Consider the following 23,321-nt stretch of genomic DNA (forward strand, 5'->3'; position numbering starts at 1 on the left):
CCCCACCCAGCCAGTCAGGTTTTGAGGAGATCCACCATGAATATGCATGAAATACATTTGCGTACCAAGGAGGCAGTGTATGCAGTTGATCTCATTATTCATTGTGGCTGTCCTGAAAACCTGAGTGGCTGGGGATCCCCCAGGACCGGTTTGGGAATCACTGGTATACTAATATACCCTAAAAGATCCAAGTAGGGAGTTAAAGCTGCTGCCAAGCACATTTACTACTACTACTACATATTATTTCTATAGCTCTACTAGACGTACGCAGCGTTGTACACTTGAACAAGAAGAGACAGTCCCTGCTCGACAGAGCTTACAATCTAATTAAGAGAGACAAACAGACCAAAAAGGAAATAAGGGAATATTAAAGTGAGGATGATAAGATAAGGGTTCTGAACAAGTGAATAAGGGTTATGAGTTAAAAGCAGCATCAAAAAGGTGGGCTTTTAGCTTAGATTTGAAGACGGCCAGAGATGGAACTTGACGTACCGGCTCAAGAAGTCTATTCCAGGCATATGGTGCAGCAAGATAAAAGGAACGGAGTCTGGAGTTAGCGGTGGAGGAGAAGGGTGCAGATAAGAGAGATTTACCCAGTGAACGGAGTTCCCGGGGAGGAATGTAGGGAGAGATGAGAGTGGAGAGGAGCTGCAGAGTGAATGCATTTATAGGTCAATAAGTGCATTCACTCAGCAGCGCTCCACTGGAGGGATTGGGGGGAGAGGAATTACCCCCTTAATCCTCCAGTGTTTTCCCCCTCCCCCCATGTCAAGTTACCAGAAGAAACTGGTCACTGTGACAGCACTGGGATAATCTGTTATGCTTCCAAAGTCACAAAGATAACCGGTTATGTGCTGGCTTTGAACCCATCAATATTTCATACGTTTATTTTTCTATAATGGATGTTTATGCTGCATATACCTGGCCTATAATCATTTCTCCTGTATTTTAGAACGTGCTCTACATCTGCAGATTCTGTTCTAAAATACTGGTGAAACTTGAGATGCACCGACCTGCACATCTCAGTTCCTACTTCTACGACTTGTCTGAAATGGGGCTGCACATGAATGCATGTGTTTACATTGATTTTTAAATACTGTATATAATTAATTACATAACCCTATCTGTAGAACAATTAGGGCTCTGTTTACTAAGCAGCGCTAAGGGTGTATTAGCGTTTTTAGCGCAAGCTAATGATTAGCATGAGCTAAACGCTAAGTTGCCCATAGAAACATATGGGCGACTCTAGTGTTTAGCGCACGCTAAAAACTCTAGCACGGCTTAGTAATCAGGGCCCTTTGTTTAAAATTAGATAAATTAATGAGATATATGTACTTGACAAAAAAAACAACAACCCCAGAAAGCTTTAGGTTTCTGTAGAAAAGTCAGCTCTTGGATTGTCTGCTGCAGTGGATAGGGCTGCAATTACTTTATGCTGTCAGTAGGAGGCGTTATTGCTTTAGTCAGCTTTAACATTAACCTTGCAGTATAAAAGATGAGAGACGCAGTATGAAATGGTAATTTATTGCTAGTTAAATATTTATGTGAAGCTTTTAACTAGGGCTTCAGTTATACACACTGGGTCCCAGGATAGAAACTAAACATTGAGCCTAGCCCATCAAAGTGTTTTGAAGCTGTGCCTCAGTGGCATCACTCAATTTCATCAGGGGAGCACGGGCAGTTGCTCTGTTTCTTACCCCCCCCCCCCCCCCTCTAAAAAAAAAAGAATGGTCATGTTTTTAAACAAAGTACATTAGAAATGGTAGTCCAAAGGCAAGTTCAATGAGAAGGATAAATCAAGGTTTAAACCTGGAATGACAGGCTAAGTTTAGGACTAGCCTAAGATTATCTAATGCCCTAGGTGAATCTGCAGCCATGGTCTCCCTTCTCTGGGGCAGATCAAGGCAGTCTTCTATTTAAGGCAAGGGATATGGTGTCTCCCCAAGGTACGTCCTCCTTAGAACTTTGATTAGAAAATGGGGAGGCATGAACAGTTCTCACTCAGAACACTGGCCATGTGGATGCCCCACCAAAAAAGAATTCAGCTTCTATTCCCAGCGTTCAATCGCTGATTATACTCTATAAAAATTATAGCATTTATATTATGTACTCTAGGACTCTAATATAAAAAATACTGACCCTGCACACCTGACTGTCATAGTGTTAATTTTAAATATATATTCTGCATCCACAGAAGCCTTCCTCCCTTAACAATGGTTGCAGAATGGAACTAGGACATTTTCCTGTAGAACTGACCATACAAAAAAAAAAAAAGAAGCCTGATTCTGGTTTCATCTCAGTAAATGCAACATAAGCTTTCTCTGGTAATGGGGATTTTGTGAAGTAATTGTCAGACCTGTGAGTTCTTGTACCAAGTAGAGTGCTGTCGAGCCCGGTACTCGGACCAGGTTCTGCTTGGCGGCCGGACAACCCCGGGGCGTTCCCCAGAGGTTGAGCCCCTAGGTGCGGGCGGCCTGCAGGGCTTACGAGATGGAGCAGGAAGCGGGGTAATGAATGTGATGGCCAGACAGGCAGCAGGCAAGAGAGTGATCCATGTTGGATTATTTGTAGTAAATAATTAGCAGATTTTAGTACACACAGCTTCAGCTTTAGAAATGTTAATTTCTTTCTTCATCTCTCTCTCATTCACCCCTGAATAATTCACTGCTGAGTCACTTTAAAGTTGAAGTAACAAAACATCTGTTTACTCACAGTTTGTAGTTAGATTATAATCAGACAGGCTTATATATACATATTACTATACATTTGTCTTATCAGCTCCTTCCATGTGCTTAGATGGTAATGGATGCTCACACCACCATAGATCCTCTCAGGTTAGGAGAGATCATGAGCTCCATGTGCTCCATGTGCTGCATGTGCTGCATCTAACCCCCACAGGAAGTTGCATAGCTATGTGACCTCTCTAAGTAATTCACATCAGAGGTCACAGAGTAATCACAGAGAAATAATAGGTGACAGGCAATGCATGTAAAATACAATTACATTCCAACAAACCCCTTCTCATGCATAACTGTCATGCAATTATTTATTCATACAAAGTCCAAGCTTTATACGCAGATTCACAAAACGTTCTCTGGGTAACGGTTTGGTCATGATGTCAGCTGTCATCTCACTGGTGTGACAATAGTGTAGACTGATGACCCCTTCTTTCGCCAACTCTCGCACGTTGTGGTATTTCGTTGCGATGTGCTTGGTGCGTGACTGAACCTTGTCATTCTGTGACAGTCGGATGCAGCTCTGATTATCTTCCATTATCTGGATTGGTCTCTGTTCAGCTATTCCGAAATCCAGCAAAAGTTTTTCAATCCACATCAGTTCTCTGCACGCTTCCGATACGGCCACATATTCAGCTTCTGTAGAAGACAAACTCACAATACTTTGTTTATGACTGGCCCATGAAATTTGTACATTTCCATACATAAACACATATCCACTTGTGGATTTATAATCAGAATGATCCCCTGCCCAATCTGAATCACAGTAACATATTAGTTTTGGATTACTATTGGCTGAAATCTTTAATTTACAATCAATGGTACCCTTTAAATACCTTACCATCCTTTTAACTGCAGTCCAATCTGATTTGGTAGGTGAGCTGACCCTTCTGCTCAAAATTCCTACTGCATTTGCTATATCAGCCCTGTATGTGGTAGCTAGATATAAAAGCTTACCTATGGCTGATCTATATTGGATGTTATCTGGTAAAGGTTCTCTTACTGTTTCATCCTTCAGAAAATCAGTGATCATGGGAGTGCTTACAACTTGGGCATCTTGCATACCTAAACTTTCAATAAGCTCATTTATTTTCTGCTTCTGGCTTAGAAGATAAGAACCATCATTTTGTTTCTCAATTTCTATACCAAGATAGTATGACACATTACCCAGTTCTTTTATCTCAACATTGTGGTTTAAACACTATACAATGTCCTTGTACTCTTGCTCACTTTTGCTTGCAATGAGCAGATCATCAACAAAAGCTAAAATGTATGCATATTGTCCATTTGTGCACCTAGTGTACAAGCATTTATCTGCTTCACCTTGCTTAAATCCTAAATTTGTCAATATTTCATGCAATTTATCATTCCAACATTTTGCACTTTGCTTTAATCCATAAAGACCTTTGTTTAATTTACACACTAGCTGTCTTTGTTTTGTATTTATGAAACCTGTTGGCTGTTCCATGTACAAGTCTTCAGTTATATCTCCGTGAAGAAATGCTGTTTTCACATCAATGTGGTTGACTTGCATGCCTTTTGAGACTGCAATGCTCAGAAGTGTTCTTATTGTCGTGTGTTTCACTACAGGTGCAAACACTTCATCAAAATCTTCTCCATATTTTTGAAGATATCCCTTTGCGACTAATCTGGCTTTATACCTTTCCACTTTTCCTTGTGCATTCCTTTTTAACTTGAATACCCATTTGCATCCTATAGCTTTCTTGCCAGGAGGTAATTTTGTAAGAATCCAAGTATTATTTTTATCCAATGCATCAATTTCTTCTTGTGCAGCTTTATGCCATTCAGCAGCTTCTTCTGCTGGCATTTTCTCAATCTCATCCCATGTTAAGGGCTCTTGAGCTTCTGCTGACTTTGTTAGGTAAGACAGTCTTGGGGGTGGAACACCTTTGTTTTCCCTGGATGAGCGTCTGACAACAGGTTGGTCTGACCTTTCCGCATCCTCTAAATCTGAGAGTCCTTCTCCAATTGATTCCCCTTCTCCAACTGTACTGTCTTCTTCAATGATCCTTTCTGTGTCTGTTTCCTCTGCCTGTTCCTCGTTAGATACAGATGAGTTGCTTTCAGACATCTGCCTTGGTATGGCATTTATATACACTGGCATGTCTATTATGGTTCTAGTTTCATATTCTGGATGATAAGGCTCATCTGGGATAATCCAGCCTTTATCAACCCTTTTGTTTTCATCAAAATATGTAACTTGTCTTATGCCAACAATGCCAGTTTTCAGATTCAAAATTCTATATCCTTTGTGTCCTGGAGTATAGCCAACTAAAATGCCCCTTTCTGTTGTTGAATCCAGCTTATGCCTTCTTTGCTTTGGTACATGAGCATATGCTGTACTTCCAAATGTTCTTATGTGTGACAGGTTTGGCTTCCTACCCTGCCATGTCTCATGTGGTGTGCGCTCAGCGCCTTTAGTTGGCATTCTGTTTTGTAGGTACACTGCTGTGAGAATGGCTTCCCCCCATAGTCTTTTAGGGAGATTGCTATCTGACAGCATACACCTGGTCATTTCCACAAGTGACCTAAATTTTCTCTCTGCAACAGAATTTTGCTCTGGTGTATAAGCTACTGTTGTGATATGCTGAATGCCTTCTTGTTCTAGAAATGTGCGCATGCTTTGTGAAGTGAACTCACCACCATTGTCGGTCTGAAGAACCTTTGGTTTTCTTTCAAATTTATTGCTCACCATGGCTACGTATTTCTTCAGCATGTCTGTGACTTGACTTTTTTTTTTTCAGCAAATAGGCCACACAGTATCTAGAGAAATCATCCAAGAATATTAGCACAAATCTGTTATTTCCCAATGATGGGATATTAAACGGTCCACATAAGTCACTGTGTATTAAGTCCAGCACTTTATTACTCCTATTTCCTGTGTATGCAGGAAATGAGGGTCTCACACCTTTTTGAGTAACACAGTCTATGCATTTCTCCATTTTACCAGCATCTGCACTTATCTGAATGCCGGTGGCCAGTTGCTTACTGTAAAGATCCTGGATCACCTTAAAATCACGATGTCCCAGGCGGCGGTGCCAGATTTCCAGACTACATTTACCATCATTCTTCCTTACTTGCGCCATATGTGAGGCTTCACCTGAAATGTTCAGCTTATAAACATCATTATGCATAAAAGCTTCAGCATACACTTCATCGTTTTTAGAGATTGTGCACTTACTGTTTTCAAAATGAATCACAAATCCCTTCTTATCTAATGTAGATACACTAAGCATATTGCAAACTGCTTGGGGAATATACAAGACATCACTTACAGGAATTTCTTTAACTTCATTAGACACTTTGCATTTTAAGAATCCAATACCTTTTGCTTGGATCTTAGCAGTCCCTGCGTTTGCAGTTTTAAGAATACCTTCCTCTGGACACATTTCCTGAAAGAAATCCTTAGAATTGGTTAAATGGCATGTGCTCCCTGAATCCAAAATCCAAGTACTTTCATTTGAATTATTATTTACCATAGTCAAAGATTTTTCTGCCATTAGAAAGCCCTTGTGTTTATCTTTGTCCTTCATACATTTCCTGGTTTGAAAATTCTTTAGTTCCATTGGCTTAGGTGAGCTAGAGGGAGTGTTTTGTGTTTCCTTACACCATTTAGATACATGTCCCTCCTTTCCACATGAGTAGCAAATCAGCTTGCCCTTGGGTGGAGTTTTCCCATAGCTCCGCCTTCCTCTGTTCTTTGCCAAGAAATTTGTTTCATTTCTCTCTGACTGACTTTGAGAACACATCTCCTCAGAATCATTTATTATGCATTCCTGCCTTAGTTTTGATGTTGTCTGTTCAAAAGATTGCCCTTCAATGGCCTCATTTACAGACCTAAAAACATCAAACTTCTTTGATAGTGAGGTAAAAAGAAATGCTCTTTTCAATGCATCACACATGGGAATTCCAGAAAGTTCTAACTTTTGAAATGAAGACATAAGATGCATAATGTGATCATTACATTTACTTTTATCCCTTAATTTGGTTTCATTCAACTCTGCCAGCCAAATTGGTTGCTGCTTTGCATATGTAGTTGCATACATAGTTCTCAGTTTATATAAAATGTCCTTTGGTGTATCTTTTCCCTCCACTAATATGGCTTGTTTCTCTGAGAGAGCTTCCAAAAGCATGCACTTCACATAATAGTTTGCATTGTCCCATTCAGCCATATTCTCAGCTGTTCTGTCTTGGTCTAAGCATATATTTAATCCTTTTGCTCGAAGGAGACATATGAATCTTAATTCCCACTGCTGATAATTCAACTCAGTTAATCTAGGCACCTTGAGAGAATAGAACAATGGTGAATTTCTTCCCTCAGCCATTTTCTTAGCCTTCTGTCTGCTGTGTGGGGGGAGAGAGAGACAGACTGAATCTTTCCTTTAAAACTTAAGAGAAAAATGTGGCCTTTTTTTTTTCTGCCTGGTAATATTTCTCTTCTTTTTCAATTCCTGAGCCCTGGGCCCATAACCCTTTTGTTGGATTATTTGTAGTAAATAATTAGCAGATTTTAGTACACACAGCTTCAGCTTTAGAAATGTTAATTTCTTTCTTCATCTCTCTCTCATTCACCCCTGAATAATTCACTGCTGAGTCACTTTAAAGTTGAAGTAACAAAACATCTGTTTACTCACAGTTTGTAGTTAGATTATAATCAGACAGGCTTATATATACATATTACTATACATTTGTCTTATCAGCTCCTTCCATGTGCTTAGATGGTAATGGATGCTCACACCACCATAGATCCTCTCAGGTTAGGAGAGATCATGAGCTCCATGTGCTCCATGTGCTGCATGTGCTGCATCTAACCCCCACAGGAAGTTGCATAGCTATGTGACCTCTCTAAGTAATTCACATCAGAGGTCACAGAGTAATCACAGAGAAATAATAGGTGACAGGCAATGCATGTAAAATACAATTACATTCCAACAATCCAGGTACAGGCAGAGTCAGTAGGCAGGCAGCAGGTACGAGAGTAATCCCGGTACAGGCAAGATCAATAGGCAGGCAGCAGGTATGAGAGTAATCCAGGTACAGGCAGAGTCAGTAGGCAGGCAGCAGACACGAGAGTAATCCAGGTACAGGCAAGGTCAGGAGGCAGGCAGCAAACACGAGAGTAATCCAGGTACAGGCTAAGTCAGCAAAGTAGAGGAGAAGCACACTACTGAGCAAGTAACACCTACCAAAGTAGAAGCTGAAGCAAGGAGTCTATGGAGAGCTCAGCTGATGAAGTGCTGACGTCTGACATCAGAAGGGAGAAGGGACACAGCCATAGGACAAGAGCAGGGGAAGGAGGAACTGGAAGACCAATAGGAAAGAAGCAAGGGAAGCCAGGCAGAGGAAGAGCAGACCCAGGTGAGTGGAAGCAAAGCAATCAAGGAGCCTGGAAGCCAGGCAGAAAGAGAGCAGAGCCAGGTGCATGGAAGCAAAGCAATCAAGGAGCCTGCAGCCAGAGAAGAACTACACACACTTGGCTCAGGGCTGTGCCAGTTAAGTTTGCGTGACGACGGGACCCTGCACAGCCCGAGGACGCCGCTTGCGTTGAGGTAGGGGACATGACAGTAATGCAAACCTCTAAAAAAAAGTCACTCAGAACCAGAACTCACACAAGGAACCCACACAGAAAAAGGAAGCACCATAAATATGGCAATGGACTCATGAACAATACACCTACCTTTAAAACTTAGATGTACTGGATTACTACAGATCCCTAGACAGACACTCAGGATAGGTCTGTAAAATAGGTGCTTATACTTGTTGCATGTATGCATGTAAGTGATTAGTGTACCAGTACATATGCACATATATGTGCAAAAATTTGCCTAAGCACTATGTTGGAAGTACGTGTTTATCTCTGATAGCATGTGGTTTGCAGGTGGATGTACATGTGGACATTGCTGGTCCCAAAAAACAACAAGGCAAACGATCTGCAAAATCCAATATGGGAAAGAAAGCCAGCAGATCAATGTCACAACAAAAAGATTTTATTGAAGATACCGTGTATGAACAAATCGCCCGACACAGGCCGTGTTTCGCCCACCTAGGGCTGCGTCAGGGGCTACAATGAACAAATATATAATAATTATCATAGATCATAATAAATAAAATATAACACACATATGAACATAATATATCAAATATATGAATTGACAAAAAACAATTAATAAAATATGGAATATTACTAGGTATACATAGAGAGTATACTAGAATAATTACATGAATAAACGTATCGATACGCACTGTCCAATATAAATAATATATATATATATGTACATAAAAGAGCATATATAAGAAAATATATATATAAAAGAAGTATATATAATGCAACAATTATATGACAGTGCATATAAACATATATACAAAAGCATAATAAAATCTGACATCACGTAACAGCAAAGCAAGGGCACTGGTATAGGTTACGAACTTCAATACAAATATGTATAAAAAATTTATAAATGAGATAATAAAAGGCACATACCTAATTTGAAACCTTCGTAAAGGGGCAACTATAAAAAAGTGAACATGGACACAATCAAATAATACTCTATGTTACCAAAAATGAGAAATGGGGTAGTATGTATGGGAACAATAAAAATATTACTCACATATGGTGCATAAAAATCAAGAAAAAACCAGCTCAAACGGGAATCCCTATAATCATAAATCAAAAAGAATTAATAAAAAGCAAAAAATAAAATTAGAGTGGCTCAAGACTAATAATATGACATTAGTTTAGGTATCATAGGGGGTATTGACACTTCTTTATACAATTGTTGCATTATATATACTTCTTTTATATATATATTTTCTTATATATGCTCTTTTATGTACATGTATATATATATTATTTATATTGTGACATTGATCTGCTGGCTTTCTTTCCCATGTGGACATTGCTTACTTACATGTCTAATTTATACAATGCTATAAGTTATTCATGTATCTTTGGAACTTAGGTGCACAAATTTACACCAGCTCATGCCTAAGTGCACATGTGCTTATATGCCCTCTTGTGCTCGTATTCTATAGAGGAAAGTAGGTGCCTATGTTCTTTTATACAATAGGCTCTTACTAGACTCCTGCTGGGTGCTGTTGTCTTGACAGAATTACCTGGCCTCGGACATATGCACTGAACACAGACAGACCCTCATCAAATACAGACTAAATTACCACAAACCAAAAATAGAAATATGTAGCCAAAAATTGAACTGAAAACCAAAGAAGCCACCTGTACATGCACTGCAACACAAGAGAAATGGAAACCTCAACATATTTCCCCCTATACCTCCGGATTCTATATAGCGCGACCGAAATTGCGTACACAAATCTGGTTGTATTCTGGATTTGCACGCACGATTTAATTACTTAACAAGCCAGTCAGCATCGATAATTGCCACTTAATAAGCAGTTATTGACACTAATTGGCATTAATTAGAATTTACACACACAACTTGCTAGGCGTTTTCTATAAAGTGGTGCACTTAAATTCTAATGTGCACTGCCAAAAAGGTGTGGCAGGGACTGTCTCTTCATGTTCAAGTGTACAGCGCTGCGTACATCTAGTAGCACTTTAGAAATGATAAGTAGTAGTAAGTAGTACTATGGGCATGGAATGGGCAGGCAATGGGTGTTCGAAAAATCTATGCGTAGGGTCCATGCCTATCTTAGACGTAGGTATTTACGCTGTTTTACTACCTAGAGTAAGGCGCAGGCGTGGCTGCTAGGCATATTCTGTAAACCTGCCTAGACAATTCTATAAACTATGCCTAAATTTAGGCACGGTTTGCAGAATGCACCTAGGTGGAAATATTTTTGGCGCCGAATTTTCAGGCACCATATATAGAATCTAGTCCATACGATGCAAAATATATAAACCGCAGACATAAAGTGCCAGAAGTTACAATCATTACACTGAAAATAAAATTCTAATTTTACTTTCTGGCTATTTTATTTTTCTGATTGTTTCATTCCCAATCTGTGGTTTCTGCTTTCCTCTGTCTTCTCTGAACTCTACCCCAGGGTCTCCTGTCCATTTGCCATTTCTTTACTTTCCTTCTCTCTTCACTACATTTTTCCCTACATCCATCTCTGACATTGGTCTTTCATTTACAGCTTTCTTCCATTTGTTTTTCTGATTCTTTATCCACTCAGATGTACCCCTCTTTGCCACCATTCAATCCCCAGTCTCCCTCTTTTCTTTTTTACTGCATCTACCAATAGCTTTCCATCTTCCTCACTTCAGCCCTCCCATTTCTCATGCCCATGTCCAGTATGTCCTCCCAATCCCTTTCTTCATGCTCTGCATGCATCTCCCCTTCTCTTCCTCTAACCCCCATGTCTAGCATCTCCCCTTCTCTTTCCTCATGTCTAGTATCCCACTTTTCTTCCATTTCTCCTCCTATAGACCAGCATCTTCCCTTCTCTTCTTACTCCCAGTGTACAATGCTCCTTCTCTTCCCTTTCTCACCTTCCCCCATAGTCCAGCATCTCCCCACCCATCCATCTGCCAGGCCTGCCCCTCTCCTTATTGCTACTGCTGCTGCTACCACCCTATCCTGTCCCAGGCCTGCAGCACTAGTCAGCACAGTATGGGCTTTTGTCCAGCCATCTCTGACACAAACTTTCTGTTTCAGAGGGGGAGGACATGACCGGCCTTGTATTCAAAGGCTTGGTACCATTCTGCTTGCCTTTTAGCACTTCTATTCTGCTGCACTGGTGCCGACCTCAGAATTATGTGTCCCTAGGTTGATGCCTAGTCGGTCTAGTTGCAGTAATTTCCTCAAAGTTCCACACAGAGGCAGTGTCATAGCTGTGTTTTGACCGCATGTTCCAGGACTTCCAAGATGTAACCATTGGATTATGTCTTATTGTTAACATCTTTTTTTAAACAGTGTGCTTTGATGAAGATTCACTGAATAGTGGCAGACTATACTTGAAAGCCGTCACTGACACTTGATTGTCAATACTCCAGTATTAGTTGAAAATTAACAAAAAGATAGCTTCTGATCATTAAGGACAGACCAAATCAAACCTGGTTTTAAACTTGCATGACCCTGAAAAGTCCGGGAGATGAATTTGACGTAAAGGAAATTAGATGATGACCCTGGTAGTCCTCTCGGTATTCATTTCTTGCTACAGAAGTGATTTGTTTTCCACATGTTCTTCTGAAATAACAATGCCTTTTGATCTCTTCCTACTAGATTTGAATCGTCCCTGTATCCAAAACGTAAGACGATGTGTTACTACATACAACCTCCTTACTGCACAAAAGCAGTTTCAGAATTGGTGAGTACGACAAATGTAAGCTTTTGTAAATCCGAGGCACTCAAATATTCTGACCTTCAAAGGTTTGAATTCTAGTTATACATGTAATACATGCCCTTTTAAGAAAAAAGCCTTTATATACCTAGGGCAGGGGTATTCAATGTTGGTCCTCAAGGACTGCAACTCGGTCGGGTTTTCAGGATTTCCCCAATGAGAGTTTTGGTCTCTTCATGTGTGCGTGAGTGAGACATGGGCCACCCCAGTGCATTCCTTCTTTGGTTTTGGAGCTTCTTCCGGCCATGGCGAATGTGCAGATCCTGAACGTGGTGGTGCTGGATAAACCATGTCCCTTCAAGAACCCCTTCCAGTTCGCGAACACCTTTGAGCGCATCGAGAACCTGCCCGATGATCTAAAGTGGAAGATCATTTATGTTGTCTCAGCAGAGAGCGAGGAATATGACCAGATTCTAAAATATGCACGAGATCTATTTGCATACACTGCCTCCATTGTATGCAAATATTATTATTATTATTATTAACATTTGTATAGCGCTACCAGACGCATGCAGCACTGAACACTTGACACAGAGAGACAGTCCCTGCTCGATAGAGCTTACAATCTAAAAATACAGACAGACAAGACAATTACGGGCGAGGAAAGTACTGGGTGAGAAGGAACAAGGGGAGGGCAATTGAGAAGTGGCTAGGAGCCAAAAGCAGTGGTGAAAAGGTGGGTTTTCAGCATAGATTTGAAAACAGGTAGAGACGGAGCTAGGCGTACAGGCTCAGGAAGTCCATTCCAGACATAAGATGACGCAAAAGAAAAGGAACAAAGCCTGGAATTAGCAGTGGAGGAGAAGGAGGGACGACAAGAGAGATTTGTCCAGTGAGCGGAGATTACGGGGAGGAATGTAGGGAGAGAGGAGAGGAGAGGTAATGGGGGGCTGCAGAATGGATGCATTTAAAGGTCAGTAAGAGAAGTTTGAACTGTACGTTGGGGAAATCCTGAAAACCTGACTAGATTGTGGACCCCGAGGACTGATGAATACTCTGATCTAGAGTTCCCAATACATTTGCGCTGGCCATGTGAGTTGGCAGGTGTGTTCAAAAACCCAGAGCTAGCCACAAGATAGCTAGACTCTGGGCTTGGTCTGCATTCCAGGACTTATCAGGGATTGTACTGTTTTTCTGTGGTCTTTTGATTGGAAGTTCATTAAAGACATTTCCTCTGCAAACAGACATTTCAAAGAATGTTTGAAAGCTATATTAATAAAAATATAGCTTCCATTATGTGGCTTCTTTCTTACTATTCCAGTACTTGTGGGACAGTTGTGTCCATCAACCAGCAGGTGGAGATAGAGAACTGAAAACTGAGCTGAGACATATCTGTCTAGGCATCCAGTCCAGCTCCTCAGTATTTTCTATCTCCATCAGATGGATGGATCTACTTTTCAGCCTCTGGTTCTGAGTGATTTGCTCCTGGCCTCAATTGAGCTTTGCTAGTGGTTTTAGTCTGCAAAGTCATACCTGGAGGGTACTTCTTCCCTCCCTTCACCTCTCCCCTATTTCCTGTGGAGTTCTGCTTTTCTGCACAACAACCTTAAAAAAAAAAAAAGAGGAGAAGGAAATAGGTTTAGTGGAGAGTGTGGGATAGAGTATCAGTTCTGATTCTGTCTCATCTGGAGTAAGACTTGTGGAGACTGTGAGCTTGGGAGGAGCAGTGGAAAGTTCTACTTGGTGTAGGGGAGGGATCCTGACTCACCACTTGGGACTGCGTGCTGCGGCGCTTGTGACAGTTGGGATGAATGGTGACTCCTGCAGAGGCAGTTAAGCGGTATTTCCGTTGTGGGACTCGGCCGGCGTTGAGGTGTTGCAGTGCGTGCAAGCCAGGAATCCAGCAGGATATAGGGGAAATGGTGGACAGTAGTGTGTCTTCATATTTGGCGCAGCATCCGAATACGCTGGGGACTGCAAGATCTATGGCAGGGCCGGTGTGCAGTTTGATGCAAGAGAGTACAAGAACGGGTTTTGTTGGGCTGACTGGCAATGAGGAACAGCCACTGATCACACGTGGTGCACAGCCACCATTTTACAACCTCAGGGCCTGATAGACATTCAATTGCATTGGGATCTTTGTTTTCTCCGGAGTTTATATTGCTCTTATGCCAGACCTATTGACTGAAGCAGGGTCAGTCGGAGTTGCTGCAAGGGAACTTCAGTTTCTCACCTCAGTGCCCCTCCGTCTCCTAAGAAATCTCATTTAGACCTCCAGGAGAGGCTCCGTGCTTCTCCCTCCTTATCTGATGTGGCCTCGGTGTAGTCACAGGAGCCATAGTTGAAGGAGTCATTAGAAGAGAGTTCCCTCCTGTGTGGGGGGGGTGGGGAGAATAACCCGAAAGGTTGTTTCATTAAAAAAAAAAATTACATTTGTATCCTGCACTTTCCCACTCGTGGCAGGCTCAATGCGGCTTACATGGGGCAATGGAGGGTTAAGTGACTTGCCCAGAGTCACAAGGAGCTGCCTGTGCCTGAAGTGGGAATCAAACTCAGTTCCTCAGGACCAAAGTCCACCACCCTAACCACTAGGCCACTCCTCCACTGTTGCTACTATTTGAGATTCTACATGGAATGTTGCTATTCCAACATTCCATGTAGAAGTTGACCCTTGCAGATCACCAATGTGGCCGCGTAGGCTTCTACATGGAATGTTGCTAATGGAATAGCAACATTCCATGTAGAATCTCCAATAGTATCTATTTTATTTTTGTTACATTTGTACCCCACGCTTTCCCACTCATGGCAGGCTCAATGCAGCTTACATGGGGCAATGGAGGGTTAAGTGACTTGCCCAGAGTCACAAGGAGCTGCCTGTGCTGGGAATCAAACTCAGTTCCTCAGTTCCCCAGGACCAAAGTCCACCACCCTAACCACTAGGCCAAGTTCAGCACTCTTATTTCTGAGGCACTGGAGGCAGGGCCGGTCTTAGCAAGTGCCGGGTCCTATGCAGACCAATTTGGTGGGGCCCCATCCTAGCCCCGCCCCATCCTAGCCCTGCCCACCATCGCCCCGCCCCCACCCTAGCTCCACCCCATTGATAAGATTATTCCATTTTAGAATTTTGTTTTATTTATGAAATTTCAAATAAAGACAAATGAAGCTAAACTTGTACAAAAAACCTGATTGAAATAATAAGCACAATGCTATCATGAAACCTCCCCTCCCCAGAAATTATTCAGTTCAAGTCTACTATGCATCTCCTCAACAGAAACAACATTTTTTATTGTTAGTTGTCTTGTGAGTTAGGAAACTTGCCACCAACAAAAATCTGGTTCCATGTTAACTTGGTTTGGTTTTATTTTAAATAATTAAATAAATAAAGAACCACTGTCTTATGGTATTTAAACAACCTTTATGCATTAAAAGTTTGGTTTAGAGGCCAGCCCAGTCCAGACAGAGACAGTTAATCTGCTATGTAGAAGACCACCTGGGTTTGACTCCAGAGACCAGAGCTAAGCTTCTTCTAACACCTAAGCACACATGCAGCCTCAGCCTGGGTTCCAGAAAGAACTTGATGTCTCAGTCTCAACCAAAAGTCTGCATCATCAATCATCATCACATCAATCATACCTTCCTTGCCCGAATCACTGGGCAAACTTGCTCGTTGCTCCTCCAGGCGGCAGTGGTGGGTCAGTGGGTGTGGGTGCTCACTGCTCATGCTCCACTTGAGACTTTCTTTGGACTCGGCACTGCCGCACTTCAGCTCCCCAAGGCCCAGCGAATCGACGATGGCTCAGGCTTTGACCACGCTCCAGCTCCTTCCCTTCCCGCTCATTGACTCGTCTCCCGACTCCCGCCCGCCCTCGCGGTCCAGAAACACCATCAAAGGAGGCGGGACATAATTGAGCGGGAAGGCAGAAGGAAGCCGGGGTGAGACGTTCGTCGTGCCTGCTGCTGCTACAAGTCTGCAATTGTCTGTCTTCTGTGTTGGGACCGGGCCGTCGAGTTCTGCACGTTGTGCTGCCTGCTGCTGGGACTTCACTGGGGGCGAGACTCGCGAGAGAGCTGACGGCGGGGGGGGGCTGTGGGTACGGAGCAAATCGGCGCGAGCAGCGCGGGATCAATCATGATGATGTGGATGCCGTGCCGAATGCGGTCCAAGCGACTCGGGGTCGGAGGGAGAGGCAGAATTGAGGCGCGCCGCGCGGGGCCCCCCTAAGCGCGGGGCCCTATGCGGCCGCCTCGGTCGCCTCTGCCTAAGACCGGCCCTGACTGGAGGTGCTTTCCATTGAGAAGCCTTCTGCTTCAGCATCAGCATCAAGAGTTCCATCTTTGTCAATCATGAGGGGGCTTATAGGTCCTTCTTTCTAAGGCCTCCCCTATGCAATCTGACGTTGAGGCCGCTTCAACTCTCGGCGGCTATTTTGAATAGGCGCCGGGACCTTCAGAAAGGAACAGTATGCAGGTGCTCCGGGCAGGAAAGAGGGGGCTCTTTCCTGCTCCGAAGAGATCACTAGACCACCAGGGCAGTACAGTAAGGTAAGGGGAGGGGAGGATAGGACACCTTTAGGGGGGGTGTGATGGGGAGAGGTGTGAAAGGGGTGGGCGGTATGTGACAGGAGGCCGGGTGGGGTGTGCAAGGGGGCGTGGGCGAGCAAGGGTGTGGTGGGGCATGTGCCCTTTTTTGGGGGAAGCAAATATGGTAACCCCCCCCCCCCCCCCCCCACCAGTCAAGCATGGCTCCATTTTTATTTCTGTTATCCAATGCTTGCTTGGAAATACAAATACGTCAATGAAAATATTACAAAGGAAAGGCAAGACTGACTTTTTTTTTCTCTTTATAAAGGAGAAATGTTTCGCTCCTGGGATGTACAATGTTGCCACGGGAGATTACTTGTGTTGTGCTCCGCAGAAGAGGGTCTACCGGTTGGAGATGGACTGGGGCAAGGAACCTGCAAAATCACCACAGATAGCCTACGAGTCACACCAGAAGATGCGGATAAAAAAACAGATCCTGGTAAGCTTTTGGAGATTTTTAGTATGTCAGAAATATGTGGACAATATTTGCTGTCTGTTTGCCAGGTGTACTAGCAGCTTCTTTTAGGAAAAGAGTTTTTACCGTGTGCAAGCAGTGGTTTGTATTTGAGGATGGAGATAGTAACATAGTAACATAGTAGATGACGGCAGAAAAAGACCTGCATGGTCCATCCAGTCTGCCCAACAAGATAAACTCATACAGTGGTGGAAATAAGTATTTGATCCCTTGCTGATTTTGTAAGTTTGCCCACTGACAAAGACATGAGCAGCCCATAATTGAAGGGTAGGTTATTGGTAACAGTGAGAGATAGCACATCACAAATTAAATCCGGAAAATCACATTGTGGAAAGTATATGAATTTATTTGCATTCTGCAGAGGGAAATAAGTATTTAATCCCTCTGGCAAACAAGACCTAATACTTGGTGGCAAAACCCTTGTTGGCAAGCACAGCGGTCAGACGTCTTCTGTAGTTGATGATGAGGTTTGCACACATGTCAGGAGGAATTTTGGTCCACTCCTCTTTGCAGATCATCTCTAAATCATTAAGAGTTCTGGGCTGTCGCTTGGCAACTCGCAGCTTCAGCTCCCTCCATAAGTTTTCAATGGGATTAAGGTCTGGTGACTGGCTAGGCCACTCCATGACCCTAATGTGCTTCTTCCTGAGCCACTCCTTTGTTGCCTTGGCTGTATGTTTTGGGTCATTGTCGTGCTGGAAGACCCAGCCATGACCCATTTTTAAGGCCCTGGCGGAGGGAAGGAGGTTGTCACTCAGAATTGTACGGTACATGGCCCCATCCATTCTCCCATTGATGCGGTGAAGTAGTCCTGTGCCCTTAGCAGAGAAACACCCCCAAAACATAACATTTCCACCTCCATGCTTGACAGTGGGGACGGTGTTCTTTGGGTCATAGGCAGCATTTCTCTTCCTCCAAACACGGCGAGTTGAGTTCATGCCAAAGAGCTCAATTTTTGTCTCATCTGACCACAGCACCTTCTCCCAATCACTCTCGGCATCATCCAGGTGTTCACTGGCAAACTTCAGACGGGCCGTCACATGTGCCTTCCGGAGCAGGGGGACCTTGCGGGCACTGCAGGATTGCAATCCGTTATGTCGTAATGTGTTACCAATGGTTTTCGGGGTGACAGTGGTCCCAGCTGCCTTGAGATCATTGACAAGTTCCCCCCTTGTAGTTGTAGGCTGATTTCTACCCTTCCTCATGATCAAGGATACCCCACGAGGTGAGATTTTGCGTGGAGCCCCAGATCTTTGTCGATTGACAGTCATTTTGTACTTCTTCCATTTTCTTACTATGGCACCAACAGTTGTCTCCTTCTCGCCCAGCGTCTTACTGATGGTTTTGTAGCCCATTCCAGCCTTGTGCAGGTGTATGATCTTGTCCCTGACATCCTTAGACAGCTCCTTGCTCTTGGCCATTTTGTAGAGGTTAGAGTCTGACTGATTCACTGAGTCTGTGGACAGGTGTCTTTCATACAGGTGACCATTGCCGACAGCTGTCTGTCATGCAGGTAACGAGTTGATTTGGAGCATCTACCTGGTCTGTAGGGGCCAGATCTCTTACTGGTTGGTGGGGGATCAAATACTTATTTCCCTCTGCAGAATGCAAATAAATTCATATACTTTCCACAATGTGATTTTCCGGATTTAATTTGTGATGTGCTATCTCTCACTGTTACCAATAACCTACCCTTCAATTATGGGCTGCTCATGTCTTTGTCAGTGGGCAAACTTACAAAATCAGCAAGGGATCAAATACTTATTTCCACCACTGTATGTGTATACCTTACCTTGATCTGTACCTGCCTTTTTCAGGGCACAGACCGTACAAGTCTGCCCAGCAGTATTTCCCGCCTCCCAACCACTAGTCCCGCCTCCCATCACCGGCTCTGGCACAGACCGTATAAGTCTGCCCTCCACTATCCTCGCCTCCCAACCACCAACCTCTCTTCCCCCACCTGCTCCGCCACCCAATTTCGGCTAAGCTTCTGAGGATCCATTCCTACTGCACAGGATTCCTTTATGCTTATCCCACGCATGTTTGAATTCCGTTACTGTTTTCATCTCCACCACCTCCCGCGGGAGGGCATTCCAAGCATCCACCACCCTCTCCGTGAAAAAATACTTCCTGACATCTTTTTTGAGTCTGCCCCCCTTCAATCTCATTTCATGTCCTCTCGTTCTACCGCCTTCCCATCTCCGGAAAAGATTTTTTTGCGGATTAATACCTTTCAAGTATTTGAACGTCTGTATCATATCACCCCTGTTCCTTCTTTCCTCCAGGGTATACATGTTCAGGTCAGCAAGTCTCTGCTCATACATCTTGGAACACAAATCCCATACCATTCTCGTAGCTTTTCTTTGCACCGCTTCCATTTTTTTAACATCCTTCGCAAGGTACAGCCTCCAAAACTGAACACAATACTCCAGGTGGGGCCAAACCAAAGACTTGTACAGGGGCATCAACACTTCCTTTCTTCTGCTGATCACACCTCTCTCTATACAGCCTAGCAACCTTCTCGCTACAGCCACCGCCTTGTCACACTGTTTCTTCGCCTTCAGATCCTGGGATACTATCACCCCAAGATCCCTCTCCCCCTCAGTACCTATCAGACTCTCACCACCTAACACATAAGTCTCTCGTGGGTTTCTACTCCCCATCACTTTGCATTTCTTCGCATTGAATTTTAATTGCCAAACCTTAGACCATTCTTCTAGCTTCCTCAGATCCTTTTTCATGCTTTCCACTCCCTCCCGGGCATCCACTCTGTTACAAATCTTAGTATCATCCGCAAATAGGCAAACTTTACCTTCTAACCCTTCGGCAATGCCTCCCTTGATACAATTTGTACAACACAAATGGAATAAAAAAAATAGATTTTGCTCTTACGTGTTGGAATGTTCTGCTTCGTTTGCTAACAGCACACACTGCTGTGCATTAATGGCATCATTACATGCTAAATGTACGTGACCCCGTAACCCAGTTTATAATGGTTCCTGGAGCCAGCAAGTTCTCTTACGCTGTTGTCCTTATGCTCAGTGAAGGTTGGGTTTTAAGCATGGTCATCTCAAATGTCCTTGGAAATCCAGCTCAGTCATATCACTGCTGCTGGGCAGATAGTGGGCAGTTCCATAAACTGGGTGCTAACGTTTGTGTATGTACAAGCAAAAAAGCCCGTTTCGGAACAAAGGAAACGGGCCCTAGGAAGGCTATCATCTAAGCGTTTTCTCATCTCTCTCCCCTGCCCTCCCCTCCCCTCCATGTCCAGCGATTCTCCCCTCCCCTCCCCTCCATACCCGAGGTCGCAGCAGCGGCAGGCTCGGCTTGGCTTGGCTCGCGTCATCTCCAGCCTTCCCTTACCTTCCTTCTCAGTGCCCCTCCCTCCTCTGATGTCATTTCATCTTTCCGCAAGGGCGGGACATTGAGAGGGAAGGGAACGCTGGAGGCGAGCTGATGTAGTCTCATTAGCATATGGTTACGAATCCAACCAGCCAGCCATCCAGGGACGCAGACTGACCAATTATTATATAGAGAGATTACATGTGTAGGTGTTTAGTATACATGTACATATAATATGTGCGTTCTAAGCCACATATATGCCAGCATGCAGCCTAAGCGCTATTCTGCAAGTACCCAGTTAATTGACATTGTGCATATTTGCACAGGGGCATCCATAAGGGCGGAGTTCCCAATTACGTACTTGCCGCACTAAGACTCTTGCAGTTACACCAGCTCTATGGCCGGCAGAAGTTCTTGTGCCTAAATGTCAGGCGTGTTAACACGCGGTTAAGCTGGTATTCTGTAAGAAAAAGAATGCACCTGGGTTTCTCGATAGAACAGGCTCCTACCACGTGCCCTCTGGATGCCTATTTCTAGGTGCCCTGTTATAGGACTGCCTCCATAGCTTGCACAAAGTGCATGTTTCCCCATTGCTGCTGTGGAAGCGGGGGCTGAAGGTATAGGTGAGCAGTCTGCTTTAGGCGGGTGCAGGAGGAGGAAGCAGCAGCCCCTTGTGCAGCCATTCACAGTGCGATTTCAGCAGGGGAGAGGGAGAGAGAATGAACAGTACAGCTGATGCCTGAGAAGGGGCAATGTAAAGTGAGAGTGCAGTGGGGGTGGGGAAGGGGGCTGAGCAAAGCAGGGGCATAGCCAGACCTCACAGTGGGAGGGGGCGAGAGCCCGAGGTGGGGGGCACATTTTGCTGTGCCTCTCCCCTCTGCCGCCGCCTCGCTGCTCCCCGTCACTCCCTGCCGCCTCACTGCTGCAAATACCTTGGCTGCCGGGAGTCCCCAACCCCCGCCAGCTGAAGCCTTCGTCCGGCGCAGGTCTCTGGCGCCGCCATGTTGGCTGCCCTGCTGTCTCTTCCCCACATGTCCTGCACACCCTTTTTTGTGAAATTGAGCATGCTCAGTTTCACTAAAAGGAGTGTATCGGACGTGAGGGGAAGAGACAGGGCAGGCAATGCAGCGGCGCCGGAGACCGGTGCTGGCTGAAAGCTTCAGCTGGCAGGGGTTGGGGACCGCTGCCAGGAAAACTAGGGACCCAGAGGAAATTTGGTGGGGGGGCCTAGGTCCCCGTGGCCCCACCTAGCTATGCCACTCCTTAGGATGATACTTTCTGAAATGAGGGTCCCTTTTATGAAGCACCAGTGAGCTTACTGCTGGCTTACCGTGCTACGGCAAGCTGGAGCTACTGGCAGCCCAACGCGGGCGCTGGCGATAGTTCCACCCCCAGCATGCACCATTTCCGGTGCTAGGGAAAATAGATCCCTATTTCTTAAAGCAGAAGTTATCCGGCTGTCATCGGGCAGCGCCGCATACTGTCTGGTTACTGCCCGGTTAGTGCGGGAGGCCTTACTTCCACCTGCTCCCCCCACACCCCTTCGCATGGCCACGCAGTAAGTGCAATCTTACTGCATGGCCATTTCTTTTTCAGCCTTTTTATCTGCTGCGGTAAAAGGGTCTCGGGGCGCACTGCAAAAACGGCTGCCACCATTAGCGAAGGGCCCCCTTTACCGCAGCTTAGTAAAAGGGCCCCTGAATGAAGTAAAATTGTAATAGTGCATGAGCCGGTTACTGTAGTAGAATATATTATTGCAATATGAAAAATCTTTGTTTTGTGAATCAGAAAGAGAAAATGGGTCCAGGGAAATACGAGTTCAAGGATTTTCTGGAGCTAAAGAAGACGAGACCTTCTAGTATTCGAGGGCTGTTTAGCGCTGGAGAAGAGAGGTTTAGGGATCCTGCTCAGGTGTGTGATCTGCTGACAAAGGACACTGTTTACATTGCACTACTGTTAGTGGTTTGATTCAGTGGCATAGCCACAGGTGGGCCTGGGTGGGCCAGGGCCCACCCACTTTGGACTCAGGCCCACCCAAAATTGTGACACTCTTGCTGTGGCTGGTGTGGATCCTCACACCTTGCCAGCTGAAACTTTTCCCTCCTTGGGCAGCCAGCGCTCTTCCAAATGTCAACCAGCAGCATTTGCATTGAGCTGGCGCTGAGACCGTCCCTTTTGCACATGCTCAGTTTTCACACATGCAAAAGCACTGAGCATGCACAGCCTGGACAGCAGCATCAGTATGAGGCAAGTGCTGCTGGATGCCGTTTGGAAGTGTGCTGGCTGCTCGAGGAGGAGGAGGAGGAGGAAATCTTCAGTTGGCAGGGTTTGGGGATCCCCGCCAGCTCAAGTATTTAATATTTGGGGTTTGTGGGCAGGGAGGGGTGGAGAGAGGAGCAAGAGCAAACCGGAGGGGGGGGGGGGGGCAGGGCAAATTCCATGCCCACCCGCCTTGGGCTCAGGCCCACCCAAAATTAGCCATCTGGCTACGCCCCTGGTTTGATTGTATTCTTTAGTTTGGTTTTACTTTATTTCTTGATATACCGTCTTTCAGACTGTTAAGATACAAATTCAGAGCATAAAGGAAATACAAAATATTAAAGACAAGTTGGAGGACAGAGGGGACCAGCCTGATATTCAAAAGCACGTATCGATGAATTTTCAACTGCAAGACCCCTTCATTCTATAATGTTGCATGCACATTTTCACGCTTATCCCGAAATTCTCTAAATGGCGCTTAAAATTGCCGTAGGTACACACCCAATTTGTACCTGCAACTTAATTGAATGGCGAGTCAATTAGCGCCAAGAATTGGGTACCAATAATCAATTACCGGCAAGGGCGTTAATTGAAACTTATGCATGCATTTTTAGTTGTGTTGGATCTGCGTGTAAATTTTTGGTCCT

The 23,321-nt window shown here is 44.5% G+C and overlaps 1 protein-coding gene across 1 annotated transcript in view; it reads left to right on the forward strand.

Moving 5' to 3' along the window:
• Window positions 1-12,322: 12,322 nt before the first annotated feature.
• The window catches only part of LEXM (lymphocyte expansion molecule), a 37,680-nt gene continuing 26,681 nt past the window's right edge, over window positions 12,323-23,321 (forward strand). Inside the window, exons 1-3 of the mRNA XM_030205635.1 lie at window positions 12,323-12,454; window positions 16,867-17,037; window positions 22,204-22,326. Coding sequence (XP_030061495.1) covers window positions 12,323-12,454; window positions 16,867-17,037; window positions 22,204-22,326 — 426 coding nt within the window. The remainder of the gene's footprint in view (window positions 12,455-16,866; window positions 17,038-22,203; window positions 22,327-23,321) is intronic.

Source organism: Microcaecilia unicolor, chromosome 6, assembly GCF_901765095.1.
Source record: "Microcaecilia unicolor chromosome 6, aMicUni1.1, whole genome shotgun sequence".
Taxonomy (NCBI): domain Eukaryota; kingdom Metazoa; phylum Chordata; class Amphibia; order Gymnophiona; family Siphonopidae; genus Microcaecilia; species Microcaecilia unicolor.